Raw genomic sequence first — 18,784 nt, forward strand, 5'->3', positions numbered from 1 at the left:
TGTAGCTTTTAAATAAATCTTAAATTATATATTTGCTATTTAGGTTAGTACCAATAGAAAAGTAAAGACTGTTGATGTATGTGCTGTTTACAGGATCTTTGAGTACTACCAAGGTCATGGCATGTGTTTATTTGTGGATTAACATTTTTTTCCTCTCCTCCTGGCAGTAATAAATGTGACATGGTGTGATGTAATGTTGTTTAACGCATAATAATAATTATATATACTGTATGTGTTTTACCCCAGTGCGTCACCCATATGGACACAACATTAAAGCTACCTGCCACAACATTAAAGCCACCTGCCTAATATTGTGTAGGTCCCCCTCGTGACGCCAAAACAGCGCCAACCCACATCTCAGAATATAGCATTCAGTAAAGTCTAGTGACTGTGTTGTGAACATCCCAGGAAAAAATAATCTGTCTATCTCATGTCTGTCTGTCTGTCTAGTGCAGTTCACACTAAGCGTCGGCAGGTGACGCTACAGGTCAGTGCATATGATTCGTGACCGCGTTCCACTCTCTCATCTCCTCCTCTCGTCAGGTGCGGGTGGCGCGAGCGTGACATGTGTCGAATAGAAAGTAAGCGTCGCGTGTTCAGCTGAGTGCTTACTCTCTCCCCAGCGCGTGTGCGTGCGTGTGTGTATGTTATTATTATTATCGCTCTCTCAGCTGCGCGCAGAATGGCTAGATTCACCCAGACTGAAGAGAGAAGACAGCAGCAGCAGCAGCAGCATCCTCAGCCTGCCCACGCCAGCCTGCTCCTCACTACTGGACCTGGGGCGGTACCGAGCCAGGCAGCGGCACCACTGCTCCTGATCCCGCACCAGCCCCAGTACGCGCACACCGCCTTCCCCAAGCCCATGAACGGCACGGAGCACATCCACTCCATCCACTCCATCCACTCCGACAACGGCACCATGAAAGACCAGGATGCCATCAAGCTCTTCATAGGACAGATCCCACGCAATTTGGAGGAGAAGGACCTCAAACCTCTTTTCGAACAGTTTGGAAAGATCCACGAATTGACTGTCCTTAAGGACCGCTATACCGGCATGCACAAAGGTAATCATCCGCTTTAATGGGTGTTTAGTGCTTTGGACACATGCATGCCACCTGGTTAACCTTTATAGTGTGCGTTAGAAGAAATGGGATACACATTTGATCATGCACATTATTTAATGTCTGCTATTGCGCATGCATTTATTCTTAACGCACAGTGTATAGTCTGCTTATTCCTATCCTTATATTTCAACTCATTGTGCTCCCTTCCACAATATGGGAACACAGTCAGTGTGAAGATGCGAATGAAATTATATTCTCGCGCTTGTAGAGTAATGGTCTGTTGTTTCTCATGCTATATACACTTACGCACTGTTTTCGTGTTTGTGTTCACCCTGTGCATCTAGTTAACCATAGTATTCATTCAAATATGTGGTGTAGAAAATAGAAAAACATGTGCTGCTTAGGATATTCTTTATTGTTCATTTAAAATATAAACATCCAGCATGTTCTGTCATGCAGAGTGTCGTCGGAACATCTTTATTGCAACTGATTTTCAATTTGTCAGATGTCACTCAAACTTGATGCTGTCTGTTTCTCATGCAATACACTGTTGCATGCATTTAACATTAGTGCATTTGGTTAACCCTTATATGCTTTATAAGACATGGAGTAGAAAGAACAACAATGTTTGCAACTGTTTACTTAGCATATATTGTAAACATTAGAGTGTGCATGCCCTCTTCGTGCTCCCTCACAAAATATTGCAACTCATCTCTAACAATGCATGCTGTCAGATGTCATTCAACCCTCTTTGATATTGATTGATGACTGTAATATGGCATGTTATGGCAATACAATTGATGCTGGATGCATTGTGGTCAATCCCACTTGTGTATGGTCTTGTATATTTGTGTGCTTGCTCGCAGAAGTAGGGCAGCCCCGCGTCGCGCGCCGCGCGCAGATGATGCATATTAAGAGCTCCCAGAGCGGGACATACGCACCTCTTCACTCTATGATATGAAACATTGAAACACTGGAGCATTTGGTGTCTCTCAGGCAATGCAAAATACCTCATATTATGCATTCATGTATGCATTCAAAGAAAATGCAAAACCACAATGCACAAAGCCAAAAGATTCCAAGTTCTCTTGTTTTTGAGCATTTGATTTGAGAATGCATGCATTATTTTACAAAGTCTTATCCACATTTGTGTACCATTGGACAATGACTTTATGGTTTAGGAAGTTCATAGTGGTGTGACGTGGATGCACATAATGGCGTTTCCAAACAAAGACAGACCCAGAAGAACATTTTAATGCTCAGATGTTGCATTTTTATACATCTGAAGCCTCAGATAAGTTTCAAGTTGTTTGTTTCAGTTGTTTATCCTACAGTTCCTGAAAGAAACAAAAATAGACGCAAATGAGTCAGTTGTTGAGTGTAGAGATTTGAAACGTATGTGTATAAGTTCAGATTGAGATTTCTTACTATTGACATTGTTATCTTGGCAAATCTAAGCACAGTCTGAGGCATTTTGACATGTTGAGACAAGACGTAGACCGATATTGTGGTTTTTACCGATTCATCGGTGCCGATAGTTGCTTTATGGAACTATCGGTTATTGGCCAAATCCATGCCGATAGTTGTCGGTAATTTTTGTATTTTTTTTATGTTTTAGTTTTTTTATTCTTACAGTATAACCACAGCCTCTCGAAGTGAAATAAAAACAATCACTGACACCTCATGGGGATTGGTTGGATCTAAATCTTTCATCATTAACAATATTCATCCATATGTTTATCCTCGCTTCAATGCATATTTTGTTAATTTGATCAGATAATCAAGTGCTCTAAATTGAAGCGAGAACATGCAAAGAAAAATGCGACTATATAGAAATGTGCCCCTCAGCACATATTGTACTGTACATCGTGTCTCCGACTTCCTTGTGAACAATAATTGTTTTTAAAAAGTCACGTGGTGATATATAAAATTCTCCATCTGGTGAATATAGACTTTAAAAGATATATGTGGTAAATACTTAAATATAGAGCATTCTAACTGAGCCAATTCTCCATCATTTCAAAAGAAAAGTCACGAATGAAGTGTTTTTCAGGCCTGTTTATAGTTAAAAGTCCTTTGTTATGCACCAAATCTTGAATTTTGTTCATTTTGGACTCTTGTAGCCTCTATGTCTTTACCTGTCCTAGTGTGGAAGAACATTTTTACACATCTAAGAATTTTTTAAACATTTTAGCTTATTCCAACACCTTAGCAAAATCCACTATCGGTCCACCCAGTGTTGTATTACTCGAGTCCAGGACTCGGACTCAAGTCCGGCTCGGCATGTATTGATGACTCATGACTCGTCTCGGACTTGGACTTGGACTCGAGCATTGGGTGCATTCTGACTTGGAGGAGAAGTCTCGTTACGACCGTTATCTTTTGCATTCTGCCCTTTTATGGCTTGAGATCACATGCATGTCATGCCATGTACCGGTTCCGCAAGCGCAAATCTCTGCGCCCGCATGCAGATTTCCTGCGCACTCTCAAATCTCCCTGCTCTCTCTAGTGATGGGAAGATCAGATCATTTTACTGATTAGAATTTTTGAGACTCGTTCAGCGTAAATGAAAGAATCTTTATTTTGAGCAGAATTAAATTAAAATGTTACATTTTCAATAGCCAAACCTCCCCAACAAGTCTACTTACGGAAACTTTGATTATAGTCCCAATAAGGAAAATATTATTATGCAGCCAAGGACAAATTACGATATATTATTATTAACAGAAAGATTAGTTCACCTGTGGTACTTCTTGTCTGAGTCATTCATTATTTTGTCACTTGACAGCCGTATATGCTATGCACACACGCAGGAAACAGAAATGATTAGTTCACCTCCTGCGTCATCTGGTCTGAGTTGTTCGTCATGTGACAAGCCATATACGTATAGCGTATATACAGTGTCATGTGACAAAAGAACCAACGACTTGGAGCAAATGACTCAAGAGGTGAACGAATAATTTCTGTTTCCTGTACAGCGCCTATGCGGTTTTCACATAACAAACGAATGGATGTTGCACAATGCGCATGCGCAAAACACACACAAAACACACTCTGACATCCATAGCAACACACCCACACAATTGTAGCTGCATCATTTATTTAATTAGCCTGAAGTGCTCAATAATACAGCAAACAGAAAATAGGAAAAAAGAATGTATTTGCTCCATAGGCTAAAAATGAGAAAACTGGCGCCATCTGGTGGAAAATATACAAATAAATACATTTTGAAGCCTGGGCTCCGGAATGAATGCATCATATCATAGAATTCATGATTTTATGCTTTAATGGCGCTGGAATCAAATATAGCAGTTTTAATGGGTTTCAATGGGGAAATATTTATCCTGAAGGTCCTGAGTGTATCATAGATGTATTATAGGAACTGATGTTGAATTGTCAAAATTCCCCAAAAATAACCACCTTAATTTTTGCTGTTGGCATTAACACAACAGAAAATAATCGAAAAAAACAAAAATGAAAACGACAAACATATCCCGAAGGTCGCACAAGGGTTAAGTTCTCAAGTAATTATTCAAGACAAAGAAACAGTTGGTACTAAAATAAGAACTACATCAGCAGAAGACCACATTGGGCACTTTATTAGAACCACGGTGTTCCTTATAAATTGCTAAGAGAGTCTACGTGAATGGCACAGCCAAGGTATTTTGGTCTTGGGAGAATTGAATGATAAATGATGTAGTTCATGCTGATTAGACTTTAGATTTGCTATTTTGGCAAATGGTAGCACAGTTTAAGACATTGTTGAGATTTTCTCTGGAGACTTGAGCAGAAGTCTTAATTTACTCTCCATTACATTTCATTGCAGTCCAGTAGAAAGAACCTAGAAATCTAGAAAGAGATCTCATTGTTGATTTTGCTTTGAAAGCATGCATCCCATATTCCTCAATTTCTCTTTAGTTTCAGCCAGGTCACCTTACTTGACTGACTTAATCTCTAATTAAAGCTGATAGCAATGCTACAGAGATTTCATACATGTCATATATGCATACCCAATCACTTGGAGGTTTGTACTCAAGTCTAAGTGTGCTAGAATCATTGAATTTATAGGCTAAGAAATGTAATTCATCCAAAAGATTATTTCATAATTCACATTCAAAAATGAAAATTCTGTCAGTATTTACTCACCCTCATGTCGTTTCAAACCCGTATACTGTTCTTTTATTTATATATGTATTTTTTTGGTGGAACACAAAACCAGATTTTTATTTTGTATTTTTTTCTTCACGCAGCTCTTGTGCATACAACAACAGTTCATAGTGACCACAGCTGTAAAGCTCCTAACAGGACAAACTATTATATTGCACGCATGTTTATTATTGTGGATTGTTATGGGGCTTTTTTGTCCTCTTCGGATCATGACTGTAAATCATACCCCCCTTTAGTTGTATGGAACAAAGACAGCTTGGACATTCTGCCTATATTTTTGTGTTTCACGCAAGAAAGAAAGTCATACAGTTTTGGAACGACATGAGGATTAATACATAATCGCGCACATTTCATTTTTAAATGAACTATTCCCTTAAAAGAACTTGAAAACCCATTTAAATCAACCTACTTCTCTGTTTGCCTCCTCCCTTTCGTTTGCTCGAAATATTCCCTTTTTCTGTCACGCTTAGAGGCACACACATGCTCACACACACACACATGCTCACACACACACATGCTCACACACACACACATGCTCACACACACACACACACACACACATGCTCACACACACACACACACACATGCTCACACACACATGCTCACACACACACACACATGCTCACACACACACACACACACACACATGCTCACACACACACACACACACACATGCTCACACACACACACACACACATGCTCACACACACACACACACACACACACACACACACATGCTCACACACACACACACACACACACACACACACATGCTCACACACACACACACACACACACACACACACACACACACATGCTCACACACACATGCTCACACATGCTCACACACACATGCTCACACACACACACACACACACACATGCTCACACACACACACACACACATGCTCTGCACAAATGAATAATGGGTTATGCCCATAGGAGGGTGAGAGAGGGAGGATGAATCAGCGTAGGAGGCTTGACACACACACACACATACTGTTGACTGCTGTCTCAGTGGGGTGTTATTAGTACAGTGCTGTTAGATTATCATTTACATTGACAGTAAACTATTTGCTATGAAACATTGTTTACGAGTGCGAGAGAAGGGAAATCAGTGGAAATCATCATTGCAATGGCTTTGTTAAAAAAACGAATAAGCTTCAAAAGGAGTTCTAAGCCACGAACCAAACCAACCAGCACAGAGGCGCAACGTAACATTACAAACTTTGATATGAAGCAAAAAACGATTTAAAAATCAGACAAAGGTACAAGACTGTGTACTTAAAGTCTTTCATGAGGAAATGACCTACAGTCCCATGAATGCATTGCGAATGATGCAACTGAATTAAAAACGATGGCGAAATACAAAGCTATTGATGTAAAGTTGTTGATTATAAGTTGTACAATATAAATTACATCTATTTCGAAATGCTCATATGCATAGAAATGTAGTAGTAGTTTGAGCATGATGGGAGACTCGACTGCATCATTGACAGTGCGTCATGGAAGTGGGCGGTCGCTGCAGAGCTCTTAGCGCGCTTTGTTAGCCGCAATTTTCTGATTGGTGGATAGTTTCTGTTCAGGATCATGGGTAATGTAGTTCTTTACCAGAAATTCCACAAAACATTTTGACATATGGCTTCAACAGAAGCATTAATAACCTCACTGTAGGTCTGTTTTTCCATGGCTAATAAGATATTGCTCAAATCTACTCAAATTAACGGGATCTTTACTTCCGGAACCAGACTGTTGAGCTCTATTGGAATCAATTGTTAGTTCGATAGTGTGTGGAGTTATTATCAATGAAGAGAGAGTTCAGAATTGTAGTTAAGATGCTGCCTTATAAGCTGCCTATGCAGACAGATATCAAAGCAGCTCAATAGGCTTTGAAACAGAGCAGAGATGTGTGGGTGTGTGTATGCGTGTGCATCGTTTAGACAAACAGCAGCATCAGTAAATATTAATCATCACACACTGGGTGTATTACATGTTTCCTTTTGACCCATGCTCACACGCACATGTTTAATCAGAGATGCCAATATATGCCTGTAAAGGTGCGTAAACGCTTGTTACTCAAACTAACAACTGCGCTGAATGATGGCATAAAGAGAGAAGTGAGTGAGTTTAGCATCGTGTTGTCAGAATATGAAATATGTTATAAGGAATATTGGTTTTGTTTGAAACGGGAAACATGTGCAAAGAACCCGGAATGTGTACTTCATGATACAATCATTTTATGTCGAAAATAATCGAGTCCCGCTTAACGTTTTTGTTTAAAATCCGGTTTTAAATTATTTCAAGTCCAGTATAACTCAGGAACTGCATTAGAGTCAGACTATGTAAATGAAATAGGTTGCAAACACAATATTTCTTATGTTCAAATTTCTAGCACATTGTTTAGAAAGACTCTCTTAATTTGTCGATTAAGAGTCCTAAAGCTTCTTAAGGCTTTCGCCATTTTGACATAATGAAGACAGGGACGTGTGTAGTTATAAATACACATGCATAATTGCCCATAGTGTCATTACATTTAGAAATAATCTCTGTGGCAATATATTAGGGTGTCCAAAAACTCTTGGCTTCTGGCTCTGTGTGTTTATTGGGCCGAAATGTATTTTAGGAGAGAAAATTAAATGAGTACAATAGAGAGATTTTAATATAATTTATAGCCCAAAATCCACTGCGGCCTGGTTTTGGAGCGTTTGGGGCGAAACGGAGGAGATAACATCATTTTTATGGGGCTACAAAAACCTTCTTTTTTTTTTTCACTCCCTCCCTGTTGCCCCATATTTTCGTTCTCTCTTTCTTTTCTTCCTTCCTCACCTCCTCCCATCACCAGCCTCTGATGAAATGTGTTATCGAAAGGGGATTTTAATGGAAAATGATAAGGAGATAAATATCATTTTCTGCTGCCAGAATTCTGTATTGATCCAAGCTTGATCCAACACAGATACAACATGCATGGAATAACACACCCTGAATCCAATTGTCTGTCTCTATCTTAAATTAGGCCTGCATGTAAGTCCCTGGTGCATAGGTCAAAATGTTGTTTTCTTTTATTAAATGTTGTGCTATGTTGTCAATGTACTTAGTTTTGTTTACATAAAAGACAATTGATTTTGCATAATCTGTTTTGACTTTTACACAAGATCTTGTCAGTGTTGAATTGTATTGTTCAATTTTTTAAGCAACAGTCATAAATTACATTCAAATAAATGGCATTTTACAACCAGTTTAACGACAATTCCTATGTGTTTGTGTGTGATTAGTTCTACATGAGGTGGTCTGTGCACTCTTGACTCATTTCTTTACTCAGAGGGTTGATTTGGCTCCATTTGAATGTGACTGGATTAATTAAGGTTTACAGGTTATGCTAGACTACTGCTCCTATAACGGCAACGGCATTACAAACCAATTATACTTGGCCTGTGAAAATGTTGTCAGAACAATGGACAAGAAATCAAACAGGTTGGACTGTTCCAGATCGTTCCAAACTGCATTAATATTCCTTTGATATTTTTTTCTCCTTCTGATCTTTTAAAATGTCTCCAATGGGAAATGCAATACTGTATAATACGGAATAGTATAAATTTATTCATGTCCTAATTTTCTGGAAATGCTGATACGGAGATGTATTTGAAAGACAAAGGCTGGACAGAAAGAAATGGAAGACTTAACATGGTTTTAATTAAATTAAAACTAATCTCAAAACCAGCTGATCAGCTGGTGCATGGCATGTATGAGCCCTGGAAGTGCGCAACCTGTTTGCGGCCAAAATAATAATTACAAAATAACAGTAAAAAAACCCTGTATGTGGCCATCTTTGCTCATGTGCACTCCAGAAACGTTGTTTTACAGGGACTTACTGCTGAAGCTAACCAGCCAAAAACTCTGACCCCCTTGGATTGTGCAAGCTAGGGCAGGTTAGCTTGCTAATAATATTAGCTAGCTAGCTGCACTCTTCTATAAACATGTTTTTTACATTGCTTTCCCAGCCAACAACTTATGTTCTAAGAACATTTTCCTAACGTTACCATTAGGATTTGAAAAATGTTTTTCTCTGAAGGTTCCTTCTGATCTGAACAGAAAACAATTCATTAAAAATTAAATAAACAAATGTATTATTTGATATCAGTGCATTGAAAATGTGCCGTTAGTTTACTTAACCGAAACAGAAATTATGTTATCTGAACAAGTAACCATGTTGGCCTATAGGCCTAATTTTTAACACTTTTTTTTAAATTTAGTAACGTTTATGTGAATAGCGTTTTCATGCTAATGTAATAAACAACAGAAAAAGTTGGATAAAACATTCTATTACCGTTACTGCATAAATGTTTGTTCATAACTTTTAGTGAACTTTATGAAATATTCTGAGAATGTTCCCTGTTAGCTGGGTTTCTGCTGAAGTTACTTAGCCAAACCTTGACCCTTTGGATTTTGCTGGCTAGCGTAGGTTATCCAGCTAGTAACTAACTTTAGCTAAAGTAGCTAGCTGCACTTAGTTCTAGATTTGTTTTACAGAGGCTAACTGCTGAAGCTAACTAGCCAAACCTTGACCCTTTGGATTTTGCAGGCTAGCGTAGGTTATCCAGCTAGTAACTAACTTCAGCTACAGTAGCTAGCTGCACTTAGTTCCAGATTTTTTTTTACAGAGGCTAACTGCTGAAGCTAACTAGCCAAACCTTGACCCTTTGGATTTTGCAGGCTAGCGTAGGTTATCCAGCTAGTAACTAACTTTAGCTACAGTAGCTAGCCGCACTTAGTTCCAGATTTTTTTTTTTTTTACAGAGGCTAACTGCTGATTTAGCAGGCTAGTGTATGTTATCCAGCTACTAACTAACGTTAGCTGCATTAGCTAGATGCACTTAGTTCCAGAAACATTGTTACCAAGACTAACTGCTGAAGCTAATTAGACAAACAGTGCCCCTTTGGATTTTGCAGGCTAGCGTAGGTTATCTAGCTACTAACTAATGTTAGCTACAGTTAGCTAACTGCACTTAGTTCCAAATTCCAACATTTTTACAGGGACTAACTGTCGAAGCTAACTAGCTAAACTCTGACCCTTTGGAATTTGTAGGCTAGCGTGGGTTATCTAGCTAATACTTAACGTTAGCTAGAGAAGAAAGCTGACTGCTGAAGCTAACAGCCACACCCTGACCCTTTGGAATTTGAAGGCTAGCATACGTTAACCAGCTGCTAGCTAATGTTAGCTAGCTACCTTCCTAACATTAGAAGCTGCATGGTTTTTAGTGTTGTAGTTTGAATGTATACATTTTTATTTATAATTTATTTTTAAAAAGCATTATATACTATAATCTTTTCTGATATTTGTTACAGGCTCTGAAGTAATTTAGTGTGCCTAAAGGACTAGTTCACCCAAAAATAAACATTCTGTCATCATTTTCTCAGCCTCTTCTAAACCCGTATAACTTTATTACATGGAACACAAATGGCTGAATGGAAGCTTCAATCACCATTCACTTTACATTGAAAGAATTTTCCTTTTAAGGTAAACTATCCCTTTAAAGTCTAGTGAGTACACCTTGAGACCACAGTTTACACCAACAGTCACTGGCTGCACACTTCAACATAGAGAGTTAGAAAGTGATCGCAATGACAGATGTGACTGATGTCTGATCAAGGTGATTTTTAATCATTGGTAGTGGCTCTTTTGGGACCAGATGCGTTACGCTGAGGTTACAAGGTCAGGGCAGCTGAACCACTAGTTTCGCCTGGGTCATAACTCAGTGACGAAGGAAAATGATTTCCGTCCTGCTGTGTTAGACAGAAACACACTGAAATGAAAGAGATTTGATTGATTAGCTTGATCAATAATAAGACCCTGAACCCTTTATTCAAATCAGTGTGACCTCTGTGAGGTGTGTGACACTGGATCAAAGGGCCCCTCAGGCCCCGGAAATCATGATGTTCATGTTGTTTTTCATGTCAGAAAGAAAGAAAGAAAGAAAATCATGTAGGTTTAAAACAACATGAGGGTGAGTAAGTGATGAGAGAATTTTACTTTAAAGCCAAAGGCAGATTTTACTGACTCAGCCACCAGTAAAGAGATATGAGATAGAGAGACAGATGATGTAAATGACAGCGAGTGAAGGGGTGTAATCTGTGAGAAACAGCTTTGATGTTTGACTTCAATGCCACAATGCTCCCAAATGATAAAAATCATCTCAAACACTCAAGAACATCTGAGGGGTGTGTGTGGATGTGTGTATGCAAGTGTATGTGAGCAAAATGATGAGACAGAATATTTGTGTGTTTTATTTGGAGGCTATGCCTAGTGTAAAATTTGCATTAATTAGTTTTTGTTAACTATGTGGTTACTTGTGAGATGAATTAAATATGCATACATTGTTAAATGTATTTAGCTAGGGATGGGAATCGTAAGCAATTTAACAATTCCGGTTCGATTCGCTTAATGATTCCAGATCCATGAACAGTTATTTTTGTACTTTTGAGGAAGAATTGTCATATGAACGGCCAGTTAGTAATTGCACTGCCTGATTGTGTCTCACAAGCCTTACCACTTACATAACATATTAGCAGTTCTTATTTCATTTAGAGTTGGACATGACGAAAGTCAGAACTTGCATGCCAGTAAGATTAATTCAGTAACCGCTTCGACTGATGTTTACAGTGAGTGTTTTTTGTATACTAAAAAGAACCGGCTCATACGAGTCATTCATTTGGGAATCGGACCTCACTGGTCGTGCTGTGCGTTTCATGATATTGATTCTAAAGAACCGGCTCATTAGAGTCATTCATTTGGGAATCGGACTACACTGGTCGTGGTGTGTGATACGATATTGATTCTAAAGAACCGGCTCATAAGAGTCATTCATTTGGGAATCGGACTACACTGGTCGTGCTGTGTGTTTCACGATATTGATTCTAAAGAACCGGCTCATAAGAGTCATTCGTTTGGGAATCGGACTACACTGGTCGTGCTGTGTGTTTCACGATATTGATTCTAAAGAACCGGCTCATAAGAGTCATTCGTTTGGGAATCGGACTACACTGGTCGTGCTGTGTGTTTCATGATATTGATTCTAAAGAACCGGCTCATAAGAGTCATTCATTTGGGAATCGGACTACACTTGTCATTCTGTGTGTTTCATGATATTGATTCTAAAGAACCGGCTCATAAGAGTCATTCATTTGGGAATCGGACTACACTGGTCATGCTGTCAGTTTCATGATGTTGATTCTAAAGAACCGGCTCATAAGTGTCTTTTATTTGGAAATCAGACTGCACTGGTCTCGCTGTGTGTTTCATGCTGTAGGGACTCACATGAGTCATTAGTTCGGGAATCGGACTACACTGGTCGTGCTGTGTGTTTCACAATATTGATTCTAAAGAACCGGCTCATAAGAGCCATTCATTTGGGAATCGGACTATACTGGTCGTGCTGTGTGTTTCACGATATTGATTCTAAAGAACCGGCTCATAAGAGTCATTCATTTGGGAATCGGACTACACTGGTCGTGCTGTGTGTTTCACGATATTGATTCTAAAGAACCGGCTCATAAGAGTCTTTCGTTTGGGAATCAGACTGCACTGATCTCGCTGTGTGTTTCATGATATTGATTCTAAAGAACCGGCTCATAAGAGTCATTCATTTGGGAATCGGACTACACTTGTCATTCTGTGTGTTTCATGATATTGATTCTAAAGAACCGGCTCATAAGAGTCATTCATTTGGGAATCGGACTACACTTGTCATGCTGTGTGTTTCAAGATATTGATTCTAAAGAACCGGCTCATAAGAGTCATTCATTTGGGAATCAGACTACACTTGTCATGCTGTGTGTTTCAAGATATTGATTCTAAAGAACCGGCTCATAAGAGTCATTCATTTGGGAATCGGACTACACTGGTCATGCTGTCAGTTTCATGATGTTGATTCTAAAGAACCGGCTCATAAGAGTCATTCATTTGGGAATCAGACTACACTGGTCGTGCTGTGTGTTTCACGATATTGATTCTAAAGAACCGGCTCATAAGAGTCATTTGTTTGGGAATCGGACTACACTGGTCATGCTGTCAGTTTCATGATGTTGATTCTAAAGAACCGGCTCATAAGAGTCTTTCATTTGGGAATCGGACTACACTGGTCTCGCTGTGTGTTTCATGCTGTAGGGACTCACATGAGTCATTAGTTCGGGAATCGGACTACACTGGTCGTGCTGTGTGTTTCACAATATTGATTCTAAAGAACCGGCTCATAAGAGCCATTCATTTGGGAATCGGACTACACTGGTCGTGCTGTGTGTTTCACGATATTGATTCTAAAGAACCGGCTCATAAGAGTCATTCATTTGGGAATCGGACTATACTGGTCGTGCTGTGTGTTTCACGATATTGATTCTAAAGAACCGGCTCATAAGAGTCATTCATTTGGGAATCGGACTATACTGGTCGTGCTGTGTGTTTCACGATATTGATTCTAAAGAACCGGCTCATAAGAGTCATTCATTTGGGAATCGGACTACACTGGTCGTGCTGTGTGTTTCACGATATTGATTCTAAAGAACCGGCTCATAAGAGTCTTTCATTTGGGAATCAGACTGCACTGATCTCGCTGTGTGTTTCATGCTGTAGGGACTCACATGAGTCATTAATTTGGGAATCAGACTTCACTGGACGAGTTGTGTGTTTCAAAATGTAGATCCAAAAGAACCGGCTAGTGAAAGTTATTAATTCGGGAGTCGGACTGCACTGGTCTTGCTGTGTGTTTTCTGATGTAGATTTAAAAGAACTGGCTTATTAGAGTCATTCGTTTTGGATTCAGACTACAATGATAGCGCTGTATGGAAAATTCGAGAACCATTAACAGGACTGAATGTCATGAAAGTCAGATGTTCCGGTATTTAAAAAATGGAATTGGTTGCGGTTCCCAACATTGTATTTACTGCACATTTACCAAATTTGACATTAAAACTGACCAATTAAATGAGTGAAACAATCCTGACCCAAGCCTTATCTAGAGACCAGAATGAATAACTTGGACCTGTATGCAACCTCCTAGCAACCATACAAAAAACCCTAGCCACATCCTAGCACTATAGCACCACTGACATTTTCTTCAGAAATATAAAAATATAGTTTTATAACGCTGTTTTTCTTTAACAGGCACTCTTTGTGATAAATGAGTATATACAGTGTTTGTGTGTGTTTGAGTACATTTGCAATTCTGTATCTGATTCTTGTGTAATTTATTTTTTAGGCTGTGCGTTCCTTACCTACTGTGCTCGAGAATCAGCCATCAAAGCCCAGAATGCATTGCACGAACAGAAGACTCTACCGGGGGTATGTGTCACTTTCAATCTCTCCATTTCGTCAATGCTATCTAGGTGAAACAATTGAGATCGCTTTTTGAAAATGATTTCTTATATGTACAGTATGTAGATATGTCTTGTATGGAGCTGTATGTTTAAGTGATATGGAATCTATAGGGAAATGCAGTGTGTGTGTTAATTATAGGCATGCTATAGGGTTTGTTTGGCTCTCGTGCAAACACGTACACATGGTCGACTGTCACGGGTAGACATGTGGCTGCACATTCATACACTCCCATTGGGTCGATCTCTGCTGTAGGTTAGCTGCTGTGAACCAGAGCACCAGCAGATTTATGTAAAGGTTACGAACATTAACCTTGTTGGCTCACAAACAGATGCAGAAAAAATATATGATAGTAAAAAATAATGTGCACTTTTAGAGCCTATGCAAACATACACACACAGCTGAGAATATCTCACAAAACCTTTCAGTAACATGTCTAGGTCACAGTTCGTTTTGAACTGTAGCAAAGCTAGAATACAGTTCTTGTGTTGTTTGTGTTGTTTTGCTTATAAATCCAGCAGTATTAAAGGTACAGTATCTTAATATTATTTTAGATTCTGGTTCAGAATTATTATTGTTTTTTATTTTATTTTTTTATCTTATATGGTTAAATCCAAGAGATATGGGACACTAAATGTGGCTCCATGTGTACATTTAAACATGTAACACATTTTCAATAATCGAAAACCAAATGTGGGTCACATGGAATAAAGCTAGTTTTACTTGACTAACAAAACAAAGGTCTGAAGTGCAAATAATGTTGAAACTAGAAATGTATCTTTAATTATCTTTTGATGTCAAAATCGTAATTTTTGAGATTCCAAAAATACACCGTTATTAAGAATAAGCGACAGACTGGAATGCATCATTAGAAGTCCAAGCATCATTTAATGTTTTATGTTTTTTTCATGAAAAGTTTCAGCTGAGGAAGTTTCTGAAATTTGGTTGATTTGATATAGAATAACCTTTATAGTAAAGAAATGCTGTATTACACTATGCCATGATAAATAGTACTGGTATATCATGACTATTATGTTTACTTTAGGGGAAAATATATTTCTTCTCATGAAAATAACAGCCTGGTCTCATGAAATTGACGTGAGTATTGCAACATGTTTGCAAAACTGAAATGATGTGCTTCATAACACATTTGGCTGTACTTTTCAAGTAAAATGTCCAGTAGGGGGCGCCAAAACCAGGAAAAATTAGCTTTTAATCAGACAATGTTTTTAAGGTGAATTTTAGATGGAGATTTTAACAAAACATACTTCCCTAACTTAAAACTTTACACTAAACTTACAAATAGTGTCCGAAAAGACATCCTTACCCTTAACCGACACCTAACCTTAACCGATAATGTTTTAAAATGCAGAAGCGAAATGAAAAGCACATTTTCTGAAGCAAACATATCAATTCGTGACGCTTCTGTCTCACGTGTTAGCTTGAGTTCTTTACTGGTTTTCAAACGCGGTTCTCCAAGTCCAATGTCCAGCAGTCTATCAGGTGTCACTATATAATGTCACTATTAGAGCTGTCAAAATTAATGCGTTAATGCATGTGATTAATTTAAAGGTTTAACGCATTACTTTTTCTGAATCGTGATTAATGCATTTACCATTAATACAGCATAAACCAGCATAAACACTTGTTAGAAGGGCGAAATGTTTGTGACGTGTCCGCCCGAGTCATTACACTGACGGACACTCCACAACACGCACACAGCAGCCGTGTCAGTGATCAAAGGATGGAGAAAGGAGCTCTTAAAACTATTGTAAAAAACAAGCCTAGATGGGACTTGTGACAGAAATAGTATTTTGCAGCTTTAGTTAATTACCACAGAAGCACTCCAGGTCTTAACTATCACCACAACGCAGACTGAGACGTTTATGTCTTCAAGCGCTTTTCATGTGGAGTTCAAAGTGGCACTGATGCCCTGACTTGAATCATGAACGCAGCTTCACAATTGCTGTTACAAAGCAGTCTACCGGCAGATTCATATTGTGGAGAATGAGAGTTTAAGAGATTGAATGCCCATTGCAATGAAATCGCAACCTATGTGGGGACTAGTTCTTTCAATTAGTCCACCTCACTGTTAGACAATTAGAGGCGAGTAACCAAAAACCTGTCTGAATGGATCCCAAATATAGATCTTGGTGTCTTAAAAAAGCAATGAGCTACTTTTATGTGTGTGTGTGGAGTGGGGTCATCAGTAAAGAGAGCAGTAGAGTGTAATTTTAGGCTGGGGAGACTATTTCAGGAGCAAACGGGGTGTCAGTGGAATAACAATCAGTCATGTGACACCTAAACTGGTTTAGAAACAGGAAACAGCAGGCGCTGGCTTGTTTTGGCCAACTGAGTGTAATTCTGCTCTTGGTTTGGTGAATCCATTGACGTAAATCTGGTCCAATTTGTATCTTATTCCAGCCCAAAACTGCCCACTTAGACAGTAAGAGAACGCCTGATCAGATATTTTGTATAACTGTATAATTGATAACTGTTTAATTGTTTTAATCCAGTAAGTATCAGACTGTCCTGTAAGACTTAAGGCTTGCCTTGCTCCCTGACTGTCCATTATACAACAGCAGGGTTCAACTAAAACATCCAGGACCTATTGAGTTCTTATATCCGGTGCAAAATGGATGAATTGCGATTACAATCAATTGTGCAAATGCTCACTTATATTGAAGAATGCATGCTGTTTTGTTATCAAGGGTGCGAGCGAGTCAGCCCTGTTTCAATTCAATGATTTCCTATGAAGTCAGACGACCCAACTGAAATGTTTCCAGGAAATTTATGGTGTATATATGTGCAACATTGTTTCTTTTATTTAAGGGCTCTAACGGCTTGTCAGATTGTATTGTCGTACTATGAGGAATTATCGCGGTCGGGTTGGTTCACCCGTAAGAACCACAATATAATTCATAACTAGGGTATTTATCAGAGAGATGTCTACTGTGGGAAGAGGAGAGAGACTAGAATATAAATAGAGAGAGTTGGAATATGAATAGAGTAATATTTGCAGGAATATGCCGGGGCGCAGTGAGTTTAGAGGAAGAAAGTACAAAAATAGGGCATGATGAAATATGCAAACAGGGTGAGTAGGGTCATGTAGACAGCCCCGGGTGTATGTGGGTGTTTATTCAACTACGAGCACTTTTATGGTTGATTTTTATTAAAACAGACAGAGCATTTCTTTTCATGTTAAAACTATTTATTTTTGCAAATATTTTATTGAGCGTCATATCCAATCAAGCTGTAATTTTGTCAAATTGTGCAAAAAGTGTTGAAAATTGTATGTAATTGTGTGCATTTAGGTTATTTAAATGACTTGTTGGTTCAAAGTTGTTTAGTTTTTGGTTAAAAAATAGCAAAAAAAATAAAAATTTAAAATGATTGAGGATTCAATTCACATAAAAAAATATTTTTAATATGGCCATGGGGTTCGAACCAGCAACCTTCTGATTAACAGCCCTGTGCTTTAGCCACTACGCCACCACCACTCACAGTTACTGACACTGACACCTAGTGGCTTGGATGCAGCATCATTTAAAATCAATAGTTTCAGTTTCAGATGTCATTGTAGAAATGTAGTATTCACAGTCAGCCATGATTACTTTCATCAATGAGTGAAAGTGTCCAATAACAGGACGGTTACTGAGATTAAGCTAGAAGCAATCAGCTGGTCATGTGATTCTAATATGGCCACCCCCATGTGTCGGACCCTCTCCATGTAGAATAAAACAGCTTTTATAATGTTACTGATATGACTGGAGTCTGTATTATAATGTGAGTGCTCATGATGTCCTACATATATTGTAAAATTACAATTCATGTTTTTAGAGTTAAACTTTTTTAATGAGGAAAAAATTACTGAGTACACCTATAAATAAAGTAGTGTGTTTGAAAAGTGTGTTGAAAAGCCCTCGGGGCCAAAAGTGCCTACAGTTGAAGAAACACCCAGAAATATAAAGATCTTAAAGAGGAATAGAGTAATATGTGCTAAGATATCCTGGGGCGAGTCGAGAATAGAGAAAAGGGAAGTAAGAAGAGAGAGAGAGATGGAATACATAAATGGGTTGACTAGGGTCATGTTGACAGCCCCAGGTGTATGTGCATTCATGTGTGTGTGTGTGTTGAAAAGAAAGCAACAAACAGCCCAGCAAAGTTCCTGCATCTCCATTAAGAGCGAG

At 38.7% G+C, this 18,784-nt stretch overlaps 1 protein-coding gene across 1 annotated transcript in view; it reads left to right on the forward strand.

The window, feature by feature from the left end:
* Nucleotides 1-682: 682 nt before the first annotated feature.
* The window catches only part of LOC127649348 (CUGBP Elav-like family member 5), a 233,613-nt gene continuing 215,511 nt past the window's right edge, over nt 683-18,784 (forward strand). The window contains exons 1-2 of the mRNA XM_052134402.1: nt 683-1,064; nt 14,479-14,561. Of these exons, the coding sequence (XP_051990362.1) occupies nt 683-1,064; nt 14,479-14,561 (465 nt within the window). The remainder of the gene's footprint in view (nt 1,065-14,478; nt 14,562-18,784) is intronic.

The sequence above is a fragment of the Xyrauchen texanus genome, chromosome 9, assembly GCF_025860055.1.
Source record: "Xyrauchen texanus isolate HMW12.3.18 chromosome 9, RBS_HiC_50CHRs, whole genome shotgun sequence".
In the NCBI taxonomy this organism is placed as follows: Eukaryota; Metazoa; Chordata; class Actinopteri; order Cypriniformes; family Catostomidae; genus Xyrauchen; species Xyrauchen texanus.